The sequence below is a fragment of the Bubalus kerabau genome, chromosome 18 (assembly GCF_029407905.1).
Source record: "Bubalus kerabau isolate K-KA32 ecotype Philippines breed swamp buffalo chromosome 18, PCC_UOA_SB_1v2, whole genome shotgun sequence".
Lineage (NCBI taxonomy): Eukaryota > Metazoa > Chordata > Mammalia > Artiodactyla > Bovidae > Bubalus > Bubalus kerabau.
In genome coordinates, this window is record NC_073641.1 from 69,946,266 (window position 1) to 69,968,097 (window position 21,832).

Consider the following 21,832-nt stretch of genomic DNA (forward strand, 5'->3'; position numbering starts at 1 on the left):
ATTTACCAACAGTACCCAGGACACTAAGGTGATAAAATTTCCAATTCTCACATGCTGCACCTCAGATTGTCAGTTCAGGACACGAAGCGATGTTGATGAAGCAGAATAGGAACTTAACAAAGACAAAGTGTTCAAAATAACTAAAAATGGTATAGATGATCCTATTGGTAAAGCAGAGATAGAAAGAACAAACGAATGGGCACCGAAGGAGGAAGGGGAGCTGGATGAACTGGGAGATTGGGATTGACACATATACATTACTGATACTGAGTGAGTATACTTTCACTTTCATAAAATAGGTAACTAATGAGAACCTACTGTATAGCACAGAGAACTCTACTCAATGCTCTGTGTTGGCTTAAATGGGAGGGAAATTAAAAAAAGAGGATACATGTAAACATATAGCTGATTCACTTTGCTGTTCACAAAAGCACACAACACTGTGAAGCAACTATTGTTGTTGTTCAGTTGCCCAGTCATGTCTGACTCTTTGTGACCCCATGGACTGTAGCATGCCAGGCCTCTCTGTCCCTCAACATCTCCCGAAGTTTGCCCAAGTTCATGGCATCAGTGATGCCATCCAGCCGTCTCATCCTCTGAAGCCCTATTTAACCCTGTCTAAAATATCATCCATCCATCTGTAACCCTTCCCAGCAAATTTGTACTGAGTGGGTCTTAAGTGCCAAGGGTTGGTTTAGGCACTGGGTAGTTTTTCTGTTATTTATTATTTTATATTCTCCCATCAGAAAAGTTCAAGATCTTTACATTTCAACTTAATCAAATAGACTCATTCTTATAAGATTTCAGCAGGAGGTCATTTGAAAAATTAAATTTTATAATTGAGAATTTCCTGAGATGCTTCAATTCATATGGAATATATAGAATCTAATTGTCACTCTACATCTAAAGTTGAGATTCTTTATATTAGAAGGTTTGGCCACATGAGTAGATTTTAACTTCTAAAAAGAAAACTATGTCAATTTTATTTGTATTAAAAAACAATTTCACATCATGGGGAATTATGTTACAGTACTGACTTTGATGGATTTTTTTTCAAAAGGTATCTTCTCTATTGTTTATGGTGAAGTAACTGGTACTAGGCTTACTTTTCTACATTTAAAAATTATAGAACTGGCTAATTGTTTCAGACTCTTGCAACAAGCAACACAGTACATAGTTCTCAAGAGAAGAGAAATTCATCAGGTGAGTGCCACCTCTGCCCAGCTCCCTCCCTGGGTACATTTTGCTGACCGTGGTACAGAAATGTGGATCCTATGCAGACAACAGCGGTCTCGCCAAACTGAGAGTGCAGAGATCCAAGTTGGGGCTGCAGAAGTAGCCAGAATTTGTGAGACGACGACCATAAAGGAAAAAGCTAAATTGAATAGGGAGCCCTGAAGATTCCCTTCAGGTCCTTATCTAAGGGGTGAATGGCTGATACACAGGATGAGACTCCAAGTGGTCTGGCAGAGCACAGCATCTTTGAGCTGATAGCTGATAAGGGTCGGAAGACTGTGCATACACAATGCTGGGAAAAAGCAGTGTTCTGGCCCACACAAAGTGAGCATCTGGGCATCCAGTGGAAAGCCCAAAGTCCACGTCTCATGAGTAAGAACCACAAGCTGTCTAATAGGTAGAGTATAGGCTGTGCCTTAGAGCTAAGGAAAACCTTATGGCAGAAAGTTAAGAGGAACTAAAAAGCCTCTTGATGAAAGTGAAAGTGGAGCATGAAAAGTTGGCTTAAAGCTCAACATTCAGAAAACAAAGATCATGGCATCCGGTCCCATCACTTCATGGGAAATAGATGGGGAAACAGTGGAAACAATGTCAGACTTTATTTTTTGGGGCTCCAAAATCACTGCAGATGGTGACTGCAGCCATGAAATTAAAAGACGCTTACTCCTTGGAAGGAAAGTTATGACCAACCTAGATAGCATATTCAAAAGCAGAGACATTACTTTGCCAACAAAGGTCCGTCTAGTCAAGGCTATGGTTTTTCCTGTGGTCACCTATGGATGTGAGAGTTGGACTGTGAAGAAGGCTGAGCGCCGAAGAATTGATGCTTTTGAACTGTGGTGTTGGAGAAGACTCTTGAGAGTCCCTTGGACTGCAAGGAGATCCAACCAGTCCATTCTGAAGGAGATCAGCCCTGGGATTTCTTTGGAAGGAATGATGCTAAAGCTGAAACTCTAGTACTTTGGCCACCTCATGCGAAGAGTTGACTCATTGGAAAAGACTCTGATGCTGGGAGGGATTGGGGGCAGGAGGAGAAGGGGATGCCAGAGGATGAGATGGCTGGATGGCATCACTGACTCGATGGATGTGAGTCTGAGTGAACTCTTGGAGTTGGTGATGGACAGGGAGGCCTGGTGTGCTGCGATTCATGGGGTCGTAAAGAGTCGGACATGACTGAAGGACTGAACTGAACTGAACTGAAGGAAGAATAATGGAGGCTCAGAAGGTAAAGGATCTGCCTGCAATATGGGAGACTCAGGTTCAATTCCTGGGTCTGGAAGATCCCCTGGAGAAGGAAATTGCTACCTATTCCAGTATTCTTTCCTGGAGAATCCCATGGACAGAGGAGCCTGGAGGGCTACAGTCTATGGGGTCACAAAGAGTCAGGTATGACTGAGGGACTAAAAAAAAAAAGGAATAATAAAACAAAGGCTCAGGGGATCAAAATAATTCACCTACTATAACAACGTAATATTAATATACATAACATAAAATAACAATATATCATGATATATAATTGTAACACAAGTGATATAATATATTCAAAAAATGTGCATAGGTGAACAAATAGGATATTCTCTAGAGAAATAGACTATAAAAAAAACCAAATGGTGATTCTAGTATGAAACTTAAAATAAACCAAATGCATAGTTTGATGAATTGTCTAAATAAATGACTAGGAATGTTAGAAGAAAGAGACAAATGATGACAAACTTTTATCAGAAACAGCTGAGTCAGATGAAAATGGAACTATGTCTTTAAAGGGTCTAAAGGGAAAAAAAGGAACAAAGAATGGACTGTTTAGAATTTTATATTCAGAAAAAAAATGTTCTTCAAAACTGAGGGTAAATTAATGACATTTTTCAGATAAAGAAAACCCGAGATACTTTAGGGCCACAGATTTGTGCTACAGAAATGCTACGGAAGTTCTTCAGGCCGTAAGGAAATGACGCAGTTTGAAACTGATGAATAATAAATGGCAAACGTGTGGGTTAACATAGAAGACGACCCTATTTTATTTAAAAATAACCCATTATTTTAAAACAAAAATTGTAACAGTGTGCCATGTGGCTCATAACTTGCAAAAGAAATAAAGTGCATCATGACAATAGCACAAAGTGTGAGAGAAGGCTACATGGACCCATTTGTTGTAAGGATCCTGCATTTTGCATAAAGTGACATGATGCTAATTCTACATAGGTTGCAAGTTAAAGATGCAGCTCTAGAGCAACCACTAAAAGTACAAGAAAAAGATAGCTAAAAAGCAAATTGGTTCAAAAACTAGAATTTTTGAAAAGACATTTAATCCAAAAGAAAACAGAAACAAAAAAGGAATGAGAACAGGAAACAAATAGCAAAATGGGAGATTTAAATCCACTATGTCAGTAACTGCTGTGCTTAGTCGATCAGTCGTGTCTGGCTCTTTGTGACCCCACGACCCTCAGTCATGTCTGACTCTTTGTGACCCCAAAATAAAACAGAAACAAAAAAGGAATGAGAACAGGAAACAAATAGCAAAATGGGAGATTTAAATCTGCTGTGTGAATAATTGTTGTGCTTAGTCCCTCAGTCGTGTTCGACTCATTGTGACCCCGTGGATTATAACGTGCCAGACTCCTCTGTCCATGGGAACTTTTCAGACAAGAATACTGGAGTGGGTTGCCATGCACTCTTCCAGGGGATCTTCCCAACCCAGAGATCAGACTCAGGGTCTCCTGCATTGCAGGTGGATTCTTTACCATCTCAGCCACCAGGGAAGTCCCATGTCAATAATTACATTAAACATAATGGATTAAACATTCCAGTGAAAGGCTAGAAACTGTTCAACTGGATACAAAAGCAATATCAAACTAAAGGATGCTACAACAGACACCTGTTACATAAAAACACAAAGAAACAGGCAGTTAAAGAATGGGGAAAATATGCAAAGAGTATTCTTAAATAAGCTGATGTGGCTGTATTAGCATAAGATAAAGTAGAATTCAAGAAAAGTGACATCATCAAAAGTAAAATTAAGTTATTGTATATTAATGAAAGGATCAGGAAGACATAAATCCAAAACTTGTATACACCTAAAAACCTAGCTTCAAAATACACAAAGCAAAAACTAAAAGAACCAATGGGAAAAACAGAAAAATATATAACCTTTGTTAAAGATTTTAACACTCATCTTTGAAATCATTACATAACAAGTAACAAATATTGTAGCGGCTACAGAAGCTGTAAATAATATTGGTAAACAAACTAACAGAATCTCTTACCAAGCAAGGACCAAGAGGGGACCTCAGTTTGATAAAAGGTTACCAAGTAAAAATTTAATTCTAAACCTAAAACAAATGCATTTCCCTGAGTGTAAATATTTCCTCAGTAATAGAAAGATGTCTGGAAAAGGAAATGGCAACCCACTCCAGTATTCTTGCCTGGAGAATCCCATGGACAGAGGAGCCTGGCGGGCTACAGTCCATGGTGTCATGAAAGGGTTGGACATGACTTAGTGACTAAACAGTAACGACAATAGAAAGACATGCTGCATTTAACTTACTCCCTGTATTTCCCAAACACTATTAGTTTACCACGGATGATAGCCTACAGTCTCAGCAAAACAGTGTGGAAACCAGGAGTATGCTGTAGAACACTCCACCTTTGAAAGAAAATGTTAGATGTGGGCTCCTTTTCCTTAGCAAATAGAAGAGTAACACAAAAAATTCTCAGGGATCTTACATATTCCTCCAACGGAAAAAGCAACACTGGGAATACTGTATTGATGCTAGCTGATTTACTATTCTGGTTCCAAGCTGAGATTACCCAGCTGAGGAGATAAACATCCAGTTCTGGCAGACAGCTGTAACTGACTCTACGGGGAGACCTACTTGAGTTTAGAAGAAAGAAGATGATCATGTTGGATTTAAATTGGGCATATTCCCAACGTGTTCTGAAATGTTGGAGATTTCTGGAGGACTATATATTTTTGTCCACTTTCCTTTTGATTTTATTATAAACTAGGATAAAAGAAAACTCGTGTGACCCCATGGACTGTAGCCTGTCAAGCTCCTCTGTCCGTGGGATTTCCCAGGCAAAAATAATGGAGTGGGTTGCTATTTCCTTCTCCAGGGGATCTTCCTGACCCAGGGATTGACCCCAGGTCTCCTGCATTGGCAGGTGGATTCTTTATGGACTGAGCCACCAGGGAAGCCCCCAAAATAACTACTTTCATTCCATTTATGGGTGGCTTTGATAGCAGTTTAGTAGAGCGAGTTATGAAATCTTCATGTTCCCTTGTCTAGCAAGACCACGTGTCTCTGTGTTACATGGGGAATCTATGTGAGAAAACAACTCTGCTGGTGTCCCTGGGGTCAGTAGACTACTATGAAAGGCTTCTCTAGAAATACTTCATTTGAGGAATTTAATAATCAGAAGTCCCAGACAGGCTACTGCCTTATGGTAAATTCTGTCTCTGTCCAAGGAAGGTAGGGGAGCAGGGGCAGTGCACACTGTTCCTTAAACACCATTTGAAAAGAATGCAGTGTATTAATTTGCCACCTTCCACCAACCAAGAGTTCTCACTGAACTCCCACATGATAAATCAGAAGGAGCTGACCCAAGAGGCCAAGTCAGTACTCGAGAGAAAGCTGATACCTACCGCAGCATCCATGGCCATCTTCTTTGCCAGTAAAACATGTGTTTCCTGTTATACAGGGCCAGCCCTAACACACAGGATTTGACATTTGGTAGGTACCCAATAAACGCAGCATACATCAACGTCAGCTTCACCGAATAAAACGGTTTTATGAAGCATTTCGCATTGAACACTTGCCAACAATCGCTTGCCTTTTTGAAATCCAGCATGCAGAGCTTGGCTTTCTCTCCAAATTGCCACTTGCACTGTGTGTTCGCGTCGTATAACTCTCCGGGCAGCTTCTCCGGATATTTGTACTCCTTCACGGGCTTTGGCCGGTTGGCAAGGCAGGTAGCCTGGGCGGTGCTAGAACACAGAAGAGCTGCTGGTGAGGCCAGGAGTTCCCAAAGGTATACACGCAATCAGGCCTTTTGTTTCCCCTCATCAATGGCACCCCACTCCAGTACTCTTGCCTGGAAAATCCATGGACAGGGGAGCCTGGTAGGCTGCAGTCTATGGGGTCGCTAAGAGTCGGACACGACTGAGCGACTTTACTTTCACTTTTTACTTTCATGCGTTGGAGAAAGAGATGGCAACCAGTCTATGGGGTCGCACAGAGTCGGACACGACTGAAGCGACCTAGCAGCATGAAAATCTACAACATGTCTTGTGCAAAGAAGAGGAGACTTTTTTTTTTCCTGAGGTCAAAATAAAACATTTATCTTAATTGTATTTCAATATAGGGGCCACAGTTTCTAAAATTGTTCAGAATCTATATCACCTTTTCTGGGGAGGCCATTTGCTCTTCCTGGGATCTCTCACTTAGCATGGGGAAAGTGGGAAGAAATGGTACAACCAGATGTTCGATGCAAGAAGCTCCTATAACAGACACTGTCTAAAGTACACTCCTTTCCAGGAACAATAAAAAGATGAAATGAGCATTGTTAATAGCATAAACATGATCAACCTGTTTCAAAGGCTGTGATTTTTTTTCTTCCTTTCCTGCACAATAGCTTCCAGCTTCCACATGGAACATGTGCAGTGATTTCCATCAGAAATGCTCTATACGAAGGCTGATTTCTGACTAGATTCCCAGGCCTAGAAGAAGTTCATTCTCTCCTTCAGTTCACTAGCAGATGGTTAACTACCAATTGGTGATTTCTTCCTCCACAAACAGGGCATTCTCTTCCCTACAGAGACATGCTTCGGGATAATTTTGCATTGGGAAGAAGGAGGAGAAACAAGTGTTTGCAAATAGCAACTAAATTCTGCTTATAAATTTCCATAAGCAAAAGTGAACAGCAAACAAACAAATAAAACACTTCTGTAATCACAACAAATTCCACAGCAGTAGGTCACCTTAGGCATCTCCCAACTTTTCTTTGTGGGGTTGTTCACCTTGAGGGGAATCTTTACCTCACCCTACTCACCCCAAAGTAACAATCTGTTCTCTGTTTCTGTTTTTCTTTTCAACATCCCACACGTTCATGAAATCATACAATGTCTGTCTTTCTCTGACTCATTTCACTCATTTCATAATGCCCTCAAAATTCATCTACATTGTCACACGTGATTGAACTTCCTTCCTTCTCATGGCTGAATGATATTACACAGTGTGCATGTGTGGATATAGACACAGTGCACATATGAGCTTCCCAGATGGCGCCACTGGTAAAGAATCCACCTGCCAGTGCTGGAGACACAGGAGACTTGTGTTCGATCCCTGGGTTGGGAAGATCCCCTGGAGAAGGAAATGATGACCCAGCCCAGTACTTTTGCCTGGAGAATCCCATGGACAGAGGAGCCTGGCAGGCTAAAGTCCATGAGGTCGCAAAGTCACTTAGAGACTAAACACACACACACACATACCAGTGCATATACACATGTAAACATCACATATACATCATATGCATCAAATCCTCTTTACTCTTTCACCCACTGAAGGACACTCAGTGCATATACACATGTAAACATCACACATACATCATATGTATCAAGTCCTCTTTACTCTTCCATCCACTGAAGGACACTCAGTGCATATACACATGTAAACATCACACATACATCATATGTATCAAGTCCTCTTTACTCTTTCATCCACTGAAGGACACTCAGGCTGTTTCCAAGACTTGGCCATTGTGATGTGCTCCAGGTCATGACCTCGGTAGAAGTTACACCGAAGTGTGTGTGCATGTGTGCTAAGTCGCTTCAGTCACGTCAGTCACGTCCAACTCTGTGACCCTATGGACTGTTGCCCCCAGGCTTTAAAATGTTATTGAGCTTATAATTTGGTACATATATATTATATATGTGGTCAAGCACAGCAAAAAATAACATTAATGAAGAATATTAGGCCAAGCCAGAGGTTCTATAAGAAAATTTCAAAGTCCTTTTCCCCGCCATGACTCATGAACCATAACAGGTTAAAGACCTCCAGAGATTTTTTTTTTTTTTTAACTTTACCACCTCTTCCTCCAAGAGAGGACATGGGCCCTCAGAAAAGGCTACCTACTTGCCACGGTCAAGGCCTCCCAGGCTTACGTGGGGAAGTCCAAGTTGGCACATGAGCTGATTCCCTGGCTGATCTACAGGAAACTGCTCGTCCTTCCGTCTCACAAAAACTACACTTAGCCATGACTCGAGGGCTTGTTTTTCTTAAGATCAATATTAAACAGCAGGGCAAGATGTAAACTGAAATGTCTTATTTCTCTTATGCCCCCAAACAGATTCTTTCAGGCCAAATCAAATTTTCTCATCCACAGGGTGGTCTGGGGCACGCCAGGGCATCCGTGCCCCTTTAAACTCCTGCTTTCCTGCAATGACCTTTCTCATGTATTGATGTGGATTATGTGATGAGAGGGCTTCCCTCATGGCTCAGACAGTAAAGAATCTGCCTGCAATGTGGGAGACCTGGGTTTGATCTCTGGGTTGGGAAGGTCCCCTGGAGAAGGGAATGGCACCCCACTCCAGTATTCTTGCCTGGAGAATCCCATGGACAGAGGAGCCTGGAAAGCTACAGTCCTTGGGGTCACAAAGAGTTGGATACATCTGAACAAATGTTTCAGTTCAGTTCAGTTCTGTGATGAGAGGGGAGGTGATGTTTTCTGATCAGCAGTTCATGATTCAAACTTTTAAGCAGCAAATTGAAGATGAGCCCATGTTGCCATTAAGTTTAAAATAATGAGCTAAAATTTCCCTAAGTCCTAGGCCTCCCAGATACAGACATGAGTAAATGTGATGAGGTCTGTCTGTCTGCAGGAAGTGACATACGTCTTTACTGATGAGTCTGAGGAATTTACTGTAAACACTTTTCTACTAAGTATAGAGAAAAGTCATGCTGACAACTTCAGGCCAATTGAGTTTCCTTATTATATATAATTTTTCTGTATACCCAATGCTAAACTGCTAATAAAGGAAAGCAGATTCATCTTTGAAAACTTGGTCACTTATCCTTACTCATTGTTGGGATCACATCCAAATTGCTGACTAACTGGTGGAGAATATAATAGTGTTTTGATTACTTAAAAGTTACGGAGTCAGAAAACATGTAAAAGAAGATGGATTCAGGATCATTAAACCAACGAAAAATCAGGGTTGAAACACTGGGCACATTCAGTTCACAGCCAGGCATCTTAAGTGCTAAGAATCTGAAGAGTGAATTGGACAATGAGAGGCTTTCTTGGAAAACTTGATCTTTCAAGAAAACACATTTCTGAGCATGAAGAAAATCTTGCATTTTTATTATTATGTGGTCCAAAGAAATTAGTAAACTCCCTGAAAACAACTGTTTATTACTGCATGGCTAGAGAAGAGTTTTAATAATCGGCACAAAAATCAATAAGCATACTTCAGCATGCATTTAACCTTCCAGTGTCACTGAACAAAATGGCCTTGGGCTCCAGACTCTTATCAATCATTCCCAGGGCTACATTTTGATTTGACGATTACAGCCCTGATTAATGTCATGGAGAAAATTATTCTTTCAGACTAGGACTGCTCTCTTTCCATGAGTTCTATATTTCTTGGCAGTTTAAAACCCAAACTCTTTCATGAAGCTGATACTCACTGCAAGCCCACACTTTGTATCCCTGATGCTTGCACTTTTCAGGTTTTCAGAGCACATTTCAAAAAATTTATGATGTTTATATGTCTTCATCAAGACCAGTAAGATGAAAAAGAAGTAAATTTTTAAGAATATAAAATTTATACAAAGGATTTGAGATATAAAAACATTTAAAATTTTCCTTGTCAATACACTTCTTTGTTAGAGAAAGCAGAATCCTTCACACACACACACACATACACACACACCTAAAAATTTGAGCAGCTGCATGAAGCAGCTAAAAACAATGCTAACAATCCCCAACCTGACCCCAAGAGAACACTGTGCAGAGAAAAGCAAATGTTGACAGGACCCATTGTATCCTGTCAGTTGAAGAAGAGTGTGAGTGCTGCCCTTTTGGTAACAGAAGTTTTAAGAAGCGATCAAGCGTATATCCCTAGAGTACAGGTTTATATTACAGGATACAGATTTGTTATTGTTGTTGTCTAGTCACTTAGTCTTGTACAACTCTTTTAGAACCCCATGGACTGAAGCCCACCAGACTCCTCTGTCCATGGGATTCTCCAGGCAAGAGTACTGGAGTGGGCGTCCATGTCCTCCTCCAGGGGGTCTTCCCCACCCAGGGATGGAGCCTGCATCTCTTATGTCTCCTCCACCGGCAGGCAGGTTCTTCACCCCTAGTGCCACCTGGGAAGTCCTAGGATCTATCTATTTGTATGTTGCCCCCTGGTCTTCTTTCATTTGTTTTCTCTCTCTGACTTTCAAGTCTACTAATTTTTTTTTTTTTTTACTTTTTTCTTTTTGATTTATTTTTGGAGGCTAATTACTTTACAATATTGTATTGGTTTCGTTTTGTCATACATTGACATGAGTCCGCCACGGGTGCACATGTGTTCCCCATCCTGAATCCCACTCCCTAATTTTTTCTTGTGATAATCTGCTACAAACTCTTAAGGTAAGGTGGTTTCATGTGTTAAGTTTTTTCCCCAAGAACATATAATTGAAGTACGAGTGGTAACGCTCACACTCTCCTTGATGACGCTCAGACATGTGAATGTGCTTAAAGAGAACTAAGTAGCCACTTCCCTCCTGTTTCCTGCCAGCATGCGAGTATTTTGAAAATAAGGAAGCATGCTCTTTGCATCTCCTTTACAACAGGGGTCCCCAAACCCTGGGCCACAGATTGCTTGTGTTCAGAGGCCCCTTAGGAACCTGGCTGCACAGCAGGAGGGGAGCAGCTGGTACACATGAGTCTGGGGACCGCTCCGACGGGACTCTGCAGACCCAGCCGTGAACATCAAAGGCAGCGAGAGCCACACAGCCAGCTGCGGGGCTCGTACCTTAAAAACCTGTGCAGGTACTGGCGGCTGCAGGGGGACCAGGAGAAGACCCCGTTGCGTCCTGCCAACGTGGGGGACATTATGTTGCCTTCCGACTTCTTGCACACGTTCCCCTCTCCGTCGTGGACCATGCCGAAGCTGTAGGAGAGAAACGGGTCTGTCAGAGCAAAGAACAGGGTCAGCGATCGCACTTGCTCAAACCAACACAGGTCAGCCCTGTGAAGACCGCTCCTCCTGTGTGCTAGGCAGGCCGGCAAGGGGAAAGCAAACTGGGGAAAATATCCACGTGGTCATGGACCCTTCCAGGAGAAACTACCATTTGTGCAGCTATTGAAAGTGCCCACCATCAAAACAGAGCCCACGGCCAGGTATCTGTGAAGGGCAGACATTTCAATTATAAAAAAGCGTTTCCAGTGCGGGGGGTGTGTGCGTGTGTGCTCGGTCACTCAGTCATGTCCGACTCTTTCAGACTCCATGGACAGTAATCTGCCAGGTTCCTCTGTCCATGGGATTTCCTGGGCAAGAGTACTGGAGTGGGTTGCCATCCCCTTCTCTGGGGGATCTTTCCAACCCAGGGATTGAACCCAGGCCCCCTGCATTGCCGGTAGGTGTTTTGCAGATGGTCAAAACCCAAAATGCCAACAGTGCATCCTTACTGTCCCTTGAGAAAACTGCAGCCTCGAGCTTATAAGAATCCCACTGACAGCTGCTACCCATGCCCATTAAATCAGCTGCTGCTTAGCTTCCTAAAGCTAGTCCTGTAGGATTGCCTCAGGTTGCCATCTTCACCCACCTCAGAAGCGCACAACTTGCTGCACTGGGAAGGAAGCCTGGGGGACTTGGGAGCTCCATGACCTGGAAGACTTCCCATTGGGGCGGACACATTCTTGGAGAGTCAAGCCATTTTTGGCCTTTAGTGCCTGGTACCCACCTGCTCAGGCTTCCCTGGCAGCTCAGCTGGTAAGGAATCTGCCTGCAGTACAGGAGACCCCAGTTCGATTCCTGGGTTGGGAAGATGCCCTGGAGGAGGGCATAGCAACCCAGTCCAGTACTATTGCCTGGAGAATCCCCATGGACAGAGGAGTGTGGCGGGCTACAGTCCATAGGATCTCAAAGAGTTGGACGTAACTGAGCGACTTAGCACAGAGCCCACCCAGTCACTGTACGGAGTCCCAGAAAGCGGAATGAGCGGGATACAGAAGGAAGGGCAAGGGAAGAGAAGGAGGAAGCAAAGAGGGGTGGATGGTTCCTGCATCCATGTGGGCTTTCCTCTGCCGAGAACCCCATGATGAATGGAGGGAGGGGCACAGGGCTGGGAGTCAGCGACACATGGGAGGTAGCTCCCAGGGGGCTGGGGAATCTGCACTTGTGGCAGAGGCTGAAGACTCAACTGTTTTCCTTAGAGCTGTTTAATAATATCAGGAAGAAGAACAACTCCCGTTTGTAAGCACTATTTTTCAGGTATGGAGAAGGCAATGGCAACCCACTCCAGTACTCTTGCCTGGAAAATCCCATGGACATTAAGCACATTAAGTATAATTTTCTCACTACAGGTCTACAAGGCAGACATCATATTTGTAATGATAGCAAGATGGGAGGCCGGAGACAGCCTAGTCCAGGGTCTCAGAGCTGGGACTTGAACCCAATACTCTTGACGTCAGAGCTCGGGCAGGACCCGTGCAATAGTGTAATCTGAGCGTGGTTGAAGGGTGGGTCCAAGGAAACCTGCTGCACAAACACTGTCCAACTTCTGCACAATTCCCGCTCAGTACCAAGGGGATGCAGATGCAGTCATTCCGGCCTCCACCTGAAATTCCATTAAAAGCACTCAGTCAAGGCGAGGGTAACCGTACGGCAGAGGGGATGTGCCCCAGAAATGGAGGATTCAGGCATCATCCATGTGGAGGCTGCCTCGGGGAGAAAGTGATGAAGATGAAATAGCAAAGTACCTTTCCCTGGATGGCCCTTGACTCGAATATGAAGAAAACACTTTAGGGTCCAGAAAGCGCCCTAGATGAATCTGCTACCAATTCTGCCTTCATTTCTAAGGAATTCAAAACCACAGTATCCCACATCTGGGGATTAAACATCTTCATCAAAGGCATTTTCAATGATTCTCAGACTTGCCTGAGCATCAGAATATCTGAGAAATGTACCACACACTGGCTCCCCAAAGCCCACCTGCTAGAGTTTTGATTTAGTAATGTTGGGGGTTGTTGTAGAGTCGCTCAGTAATTCTGACTCTCTGTGACCTCATGGACTGCAGTTAGCCTGGCTTCCCTGTCCATCACCATCTCCTGAAGTTTGCTCAAACTCTTGTGCATTGAGTCGATAATGCCATCCAGCCATCTCATCCTCTGTTGCCCTCAATCTTTCTCAGCATCAGGGTCTTTTCCAGTGAGTTGCCTCTTTGCATCAGGTGGCCAAAGTATTAGAACTTCAGCTTCAGCATCAGTCCTTCCAATGAATATTCAGGGCTGACTTCCTTGAGGATTGACTGGTTTGATCTCTTTGCAGTCTAAGGGACTCTCAAGAGTCTTTTCCAGCACAACAATTTGAAAGCATCAATTCTTCAGCGCTCAGCCTTCTTTATGGTCCAACTCTCACATCCATCCATAACTACTGGAAAAACCATAGCTTTGACTATATGGACCTTTGTCAGCAAAGTGATGTCTCTGCTTTTTTTAATATGCTGTCTAGGTTTGTCATAGGTTTATTCTTTACCATTTGAGCCATCAGGAAAGCCCAAGTTGGGGGTTAGGTTCTGGTGTTTGGGTGAATCCTAACAAAATGATTCTGATACCCAACCAAACTTCAGCACTACTATGTTTCAAGTTGTTCTTGGAAGCAATACAAACCCTAAACTGCACTGAAGGAGTGTAGGGGATCAGCCTAGTGGCGTGAAAGTGGCACACAATAATCACAGTTGATATTAACATTAATAAAGTCATGGAAGAATGATTAGGGCACATTTTGAAGATAAGATTGGTATTTGGCAGCTAAGAAATGAAATTACTATTCAAGTTGTACATGCCAGACATTTTTTTTTTTTTTTTAGCTTCCATGACTCACAGTACTTTATTCCAAGTGGTTACTATTCTATATTTTAAAACAATACATATTCCCTCTTTCTTGTGTACTAGCTTTTAAGTTTCTAGAGAACAGAAGGTCTTCTTAACTGTGCTCACAGACCCAGCACTAGTGGACTTTTTAGCTTGTAACAGGAGCTCCAATGATGTTTGTTGAATGAATAAGAAACAACCTTCCAGCTTTAACAGCAACTCAAATACCCAAATGTAAACATCATTTCACATCAAACTGGACTTGAGAATTATATTCAGTGTCACATGCTTTTAATGTCTTTTACAGAATTTTCTTGAGTTATTCAACGACATCAGCCAGTATGTCCTTGTTACTAGGGATACACCCAGGCTTCTCAGGTGGCGCTAGTGGTAAAGAACCTGCCAATGCAGACTTAAGACACCCAGGTTTGATTCCTGGGTCAGGAAGATCCTCTGGAGGAGGGTGTGGCAACTCACTCCAGTATTCTTGCCGGGAGAATCCCATGGACCGAAGCCTGGTGTGCTATGGTCCGTTGGGTTGCAAAGAGTTGGACATGACTGAAGTGACTTTGGCATGCATGCACGCAATGATATACCCAGGATGAACAGCCAAGCATTTTTAGAGGTTGCATCAATATTTCAGGCTGATCAGACAGCAGTGGTTAAGACAAAGGGAAGACCCTTCAGAAGTAACGATAGGTCAGAGTCATCTGGAAGGTAAACCACACACTGGCTGTGATGATGGTGCCACAGGTAGGACTTGTCCAGACTCAGATGCAGGCTTTTCAAGAAGCAAACCCATCCTCCCTGACAGACAGGAAGCCGACATGCGGACAGCAGTCAGGTGGGACTCTTGAAGTCAGGGCAGGTCAGATAACCTGGGAGAACATGAGTTGCGGCGGTGGGGGAACCTCCAGTCAGGGTCTTAAACCTGTCATTCACAAGTGGTTTGATATGGAGCAAATTTTTCAAGTTCCTGAGTCTCAGTTTTCTCACCTATAAAATGGGATAATAAAACTTGCCTCTTAAACTGTTCAGCATATCTGGCATCATGAATGTAAAAAAAGGAAAATTCAAAATATCTCTTTCCCTGATTCACATGTGGTCTTGATCAAATCTTAAGACACCTAGATGCCAGCTATCACTTGCATACATAACTTTGGTGTGTGTGTGTGTGTGTGTGTGTGTGTGTGTGTAAGGGCGGTAATGAAGAGGCAGTTCAGCCAAAGGTCAGTGGGTTTCGAATACTTTTGGTCACAGAAACAAAAATCTTGAGAGGAATGACAATAAATAAAATTGGTAAGAAATGATGTTCCAACCTGCTGGGAGTCCTGGGGGACAGTCTGACAATCACCACATCAGATGATCTTTAAGCAACTATTGCTTTGATATTCTTTAAACCTTTAAAATCACCCAGTGCCTACCGGATCCAGCTAGGGGCTCAGGCTGATGGCAGAGAACAGCCACAGATCAGTGAGGTGCACACGTCACCAGCCACTGCTTGGAAGGGCATCTAATATCAACAGCTAAGGATGGCAATGGACCCCACTCCAGTACTCTTGCCTGGAAAATCCCATGTACAGAGGAGCCTGGTGGGCTCCAGTCCATGGGGTCTCTAAGAGTCGGGCACAACTGAGTGACTTTACTTTCACTTTTCACTTTCATGCATTGGAGAAGGAAATGGCAACCTATTCCAGTATTCTTGCCTGGAGAATTCCAGGGACAGAGGAGCCTAGTGGGCTGCCGTCTATGGGGTCGCACAGAGTCGGACACGACTGAAGCGACTTAGCAACAGCAGCAGCAGCAGCAAGGATGGCTAAGCAGAATGGTATCCGCACACCAATTCTGTTTCTTTCCGAAAGACTTCCCTGATCTTCCTTGCACATCTTGCCATGCTGCAGCCCTCACTGCTTGGCCTCTCACATGTCATGTCTATCTTACCTGGCTTTAGGCTTTTGGAGGGCATGGATCACTAGTCAGTTTGTAGAATCCTACACAATGGTCTGCTGGCAGAAGGCAAATTGCGCCTGGTGAATGGATCAGAGCATGCATGTGTGTGTGCAGTCATGTCTGACTCTCTGTGGCCCCATGGACTGTAACCCACCAGGCTCCTCTGTCCATGGGATTCTCCAGGCAAGAATACTGGAGTGGGTTGCCATGCCCTTCTCCCAGGGATCTTCCCAACCAAGAATCGAACCTACATTTCCTGTGTTGGCAGGTGAGTTCTTTACCAACTAGGAAGCCCCCAAATGGATCGGTAAATAGTGGAAAAAGAGGGGGGCAGGATGATGGCTCATGCATACTCTTGAGCGCAGGATGTTTAATATCATTTTGATGGTCTGTGATGACCATGAAAATTATGTATTTAAGCCAACTTCATATACAAGCAATGCTCAGCTCAAGTAACACAACTCAAATTGCACCTGCTGAGGTCTCACAGACTCTACGGGTTTTATACGCAGAAACCTACAGAAGAGGAGACCAGGCTATGCACCACGGTCATGGTCAGGCTGCCAGAGAACCACAGGGTATCTGGGATCTGAGTTCCAGGGCCCTGCCCATCGAATGGCATGACTTCCTTTGGCAAATGAGAATTTTTCAAATGGATTCATGCCCAGATGACACATTCTCCAAAATGTATAGTTGAGCCCTTGTGCCTCTGCGCCAATTCTTCAACACCTCCATCGAGCAAACTGCACACGCTGTGTGTGACAAGTGACTCAGTACAACCAGGAAGCCCACCCTGCACCAGACCTGGCTCAACCGCACACTCGAAAGGAGCAGACACGTGCTCGTTTCCAGCTCCAGTCTCTCTCCTCCCCTTCCCAACACAGATCCAAGCCGGTTCTTGGCAATTCCCGTTTCTAGGTCAGATTCCCCAGTGGAAACCACAAGATGCCTTGAGATTAAAAAAGAACCGAACCTGGCAGAAGAAACAGGCTGGACATGAACTGAATCTTTTTGAGCTGAAGGTTAAGAATCTATGGCTGAAAGGCTCTGAGCCTTACATATATATTGCTGTGCATAATATAAATGCATTACAATTACATTATCCACTGTAATGATAAACCTGAATGATCAGGTCCTCTGAACATAAACCAAACGTGACCTGTGAAACAGGATGCTTTATAACTCAATAAATGTAATCACTTCTCCACTGATCTCCAGTGGCGCCCAATATGCTACTGGAGGTCAGTGGAGAAGTAATTACATTTATTAAGTTATAAAACATTCTGTTTCTCAGGTGAAGTTTGGCATAACTGACTCAATGGACATGAGTTTGGGTAAACTCCAGGAGTTGGTGATGGACAGGGAGGCCTGGCATGCTGCGGTCCATAAGGTCTCAAAGAGTTGGACACGACTGAGTGACTGAACTGAACTGAAATGTAATTACTGTATAAATGTAAAATTACTTCTTAATTCTTACAGTATAGAACTCAGAAACTGCTTTTGCTTAGAGCTCCCTGCTAAGGATAAGGTGAAGGCATGTTGCTGGATCCCTGCACTAAACCTATGACTACTTCTCCGAGTAGTAATAGTTATTAAGTGAATAAACTGAATCACTGGGTTTGTTTTCGATTCACCTGAAAGGCACGGAGCCGCATTTCTGAGCCTCCCTGCCATGGCCCCCTCATCGGATGCAGGTGCCACAGTGAATGATGTGTTAGTAATACGCCCCCTTACGTACGGACAGTGAGAGGGAAAGAGAGGCGAGATGAACTGGGGAATTGGGATTGACACACATACACTATTGATCATTGTTGTTGTTCAGTTTCTAAGTTGTGTCTGAATCTTTGTGACCCCATGGACTGTAGCCCATCAGGCTCCTCTGTCCATGGGATTCTCCAGGCAAGAATCCTGGAGTGGGTTGCCATTTCCTATTCCAGAGGATCATCCCAACCCAGAGATTAAACCCAGGTCTCCTTCATTGCAGGTAGATTCTTTACCATTTGAGCCATCAGGTCGCTGACACAGATGCAAATTTCCATTCATTACATGTATGACCCTAACAGACAGGGCTACCATTCCAGGCTGTTTGCTATGGCAGCTGGCACATGCCTTTTCTATGCACACCTCCCACTGTACTTCCTATTTCCTTAATATGATCAGAAGCTATTTCACTGGTGACATGAAACACTCAGGGCTCCCAGACTCTCTGACTCTTGCACAGTGGTCTCAAGCAGCAGGTGCTGGAGAAGGAGGTCTCAAGCAGAAGGTGCTCATTTCCTGGGGTCAGTTCTATTAGGAGTAGGACTTCTCTGCACCCACACCTCTAGAGTCCCTTTCCTTCCTCTCATCTATATCCCGACTTGCAAACAAAAACACTTTTCTCTTGTTTGGAAGAAATTCTTTTTCTACCTACACTGAGCCCTAGTGACAAAAGGAATAATAGCTGGCTTCTAAGAAAAAGGGGCTTCCCAGGTGGCATTAGTGGTAAAGAACCCGCCTACCAATGCAGGAGATCTGGGTTTGATCCCTGGGTCAGAAAGATCCCCTGGAGAGGGAAATGGCAACCCACTCCAGTATTCTTGCCTGGAGAATCCCATGGACAGAGGAGCCTGGTGGGTTACAGCTCATGGGGTCACAGAGAGTTGAACACGACTGAAGCAACTTAGCACAGATGCACCCACTCTAGGAAAAAGATAAAAGCAAACGCTGATGCTTGTTGACATGGAAGATGGGGAGTCTTGACTTGGATGCACAGAGTTGAATTTAGTTAAATTCACCAGCTATGGCTGCCAGGACTGCCAGGGCCCAGATCACAACTGCTTATCTAATGCTGGTTTGTTCAGCCCTTGATGACTTAAATATTTCTTACCTTGATTGTTTAATTAAATTTAGGTATGGTTCAGAGGACAGCAAGAGCCCCATGTCATAAAAATAATGAGAGTTTTTGAAGTTTTAACTCCAGCAGCCCATTTGCAATTATGATTTAATTGAAAGCTTTGTAAAGTGTAGGTGAAATTTTCTAGGCACTGAAAAAGTCAATCATTACCTGTAATGATGAAGGGATCAGTAATAAGATATAAAGCTTCACTTTCAGGTCATCAGTTCACACAGAGCCTAAATCTGCGTGGCCTCTGTGAGATCCTATTAAAGGCAGGCACACATGTGTCCACACACACACGCTCACACACACACACACACACACATGCTTTGAACAGGTCAGGATGATACAAGTGGCCTCAGTCTAATTTCTAACCAGATGGAGAAGTCAGCTTTGCAAAAACCAAATGACAATCAATGCCTTTTGCAAATTTTGTGATTAGCAAGATCAATGAGGATGGAAGTAAAATTAGAAAAAAAATGTAACTCCTGGTTGTGGGCTTTCTAGAAGCTTCAAGTACAATTTCAATCCAGAAGAAAAATATTTGTGTTATTATTGCTGATGCTCATATAAACAAAGCAATTGCAGAAAGTCAGCAAGTGAGCCCCATTGAGAAAAAAAAAAAATTTAAGTAGATGGTGCCTCAAAGTGAGGCGACCTATAGATTATTAGCATAAGAAAGCTTGTTTAAGAATAACAGCTGCTAGAAATAATTGACAGAAGTGTTTCATTTTTACAGGAATAAAGGTAAGCTTCTCACTTTAAAAGATATTGCTAATGACAAGCCACCCATCACTGAGAATTGCTTGGTCCTGCACTGGTCCATCCGTCCGCCAAGGCCCCAGGCTCCCCACTCACCCTGTTGCTGCTTCAATTCACAACTGACAACGGTGGGCACGTGGGGATGTGGAAGCCAACCAGCTCCTACCAGACTGCATCTCTTGTCCTGTCTGCGTTCCCCAAACCCTGCACACCAACCACAACCCATCTCTACAAATGATCAGAGTGACATCAGAATGCAAACTTTCAAACAGTAAGTTACCAACGTTTACCATCCTCAGTTACGTGGGGTCCTTCTGCAGGAGCTAACCAGGGAATGCAGTCAGCCCACAGGACAAGCTCAAGACACAGGACAGAGGAGCAGGGACAGACAGATGAGACTGCAGTGTGTGGTTGTTTGCACATGTGTGAGCAGGAATGGGTGAAGAGAGGGAGCAAAGAGCAAATGCGTGGATCACCACTGCTTGAGATCGAGCACAGCGAGGCATTCAAACGGAATAGATGCACCTACGAGATCATCTCCTATGGTCCATGGCATTCCTGCTGGAATGTCCCCTTACAGATGTGACCTACCCATCACCATTTCAAGACAAACATCCAGCCCAGAGGGGACGCCAGGCTCCGCCCTCCCAGGGAGATGCACTCACTTGTGTCCAGACTCGTGGGCAATGGTGAAGGCCAGTCCAAGACCCGTGTCCTCATTAATCGTACAGCTGCGGTATTTACTGCACATGCCACTGATGGGTGCGAATCCTACGAGACAAATGGATGGAAAGAATGTACAGGCCCAGCACCATAGGAAAATAGAGACGGGGGCACAGCACATGCGTGTGTTCACCTCTGTCCTTCCGAGACGCCTGGTTCTCGTCTTTGTCAGGTGAAATGTGAAACAGGAAACCCCTGTTAAGGGCCCCGAATAACGTGGGAGAGGGGCGTTTGTTCTCTCTTCATGGCGTTTGTTCTCCACAGTTCTATGTCATGTTCCAGTTACAGGTTACAAGGGGGGTTCCATGCTGAGGGAGGAGAATTTCAGCTTTTTTCCTACAAATGTCTGTGTCCTCAGAGGCCCGACACAAAGTGCTGTGGAGAGTGGGTGTCAGTGGCCCTCAAGGCCACGCCAGGGTGGACGACCTGCCGGCAGGGAGCTGTTCACAGGACTCAGCATCTGTCCTGCTCATGGGTATAATTTAATGTGGATAAAATGATAAAGTGTAGAATCAGCAGAGGGAGCGAGCACCTGGGGAAAGGCCCGGGGGAAACCAGGCGCGAGGATCCGGGGCCTTCTCCGAGGTGGCCTTGCACAAAAGGACTTAATCCCCCACAGGAGGAATAACGCCGACCAGGTTGCTCAGCAGAGACTCAGGTCCAGGCGTTGGCTGGGGGCTGGCCACAGGGCACCTCGGCCTGGTGTGGGCCCCGGTTCCAGGCCCCAGAAGGAAAGCAGGCATTCTGGGTCAGCCTCACGGCGTGCACGGTGTAGGCCCGGTGGGTCAGGCTCACAGCTGGCGGCTGGGAGCCCTGCTGGATCCCACAGCCACGCAGGCGGCCCAGGACCCACTTTGTATGCAGGCCTTTCGGGGAACAAGGAGTCAGGACTGACCTCTATCAAACCCAGCCTTGTCTGAATGTTTTTGTAACAAAGAGACTTCTTCCCCAAGACCTTGGAAAGAAATGGAGAAACAGAAAAAAAAAAAAAAAGTCCAGGAGTGCCTCTGTCAGTAGCTCACTGTTTACACTATTTTACACCATTTGCAAAAAAACCACATCATGGATGTTGCTCCCATTGTAACCTGTAACTTGAACATTACACAGAACTGTGGACTGTCGTTCCACACAGGGAGAACAAACGCCCTTCTCCCACCTTATTCAGGGCCCTTTGTGTGATTGTCCGAGGGTTTCCTGTTTCAC

At 44.3% G+C, this 21,832-nt stretch overlaps 1 protein-coding gene across 1 annotated transcript in view; it reads right to left on the reverse strand.

Moving 5' to 3' along the window:
* Positions 1 to 5,871: 5,871 nt before the first annotated feature.
* The window catches only part of LOC129633051 (A disintegrin and metalloproteinase with thrombospondin motifs 16-like), an 86,529-nt gene continuing 70,568 nt past the window's right edge, over positions 5,872 to 21,832 (reverse strand). The window contains exons 8-10 of the mRNA XM_055554831.1: positions 20,572 to 20,677; positions 11,255 to 11,392; positions 5,872 to 6,217 (exon numbers count right to left, since the gene is read on the reverse strand). Of these exons, the coding sequence (XP_055410806.1) occupies positions 5,872 to 6,217; positions 11,255 to 11,392; positions 20,572 to 20,677 (590 nt within the window). The remainder of the gene's footprint in view (positions 6,218 to 11,254; positions 11,393 to 20,571; positions 20,678 to 21,832) is intronic.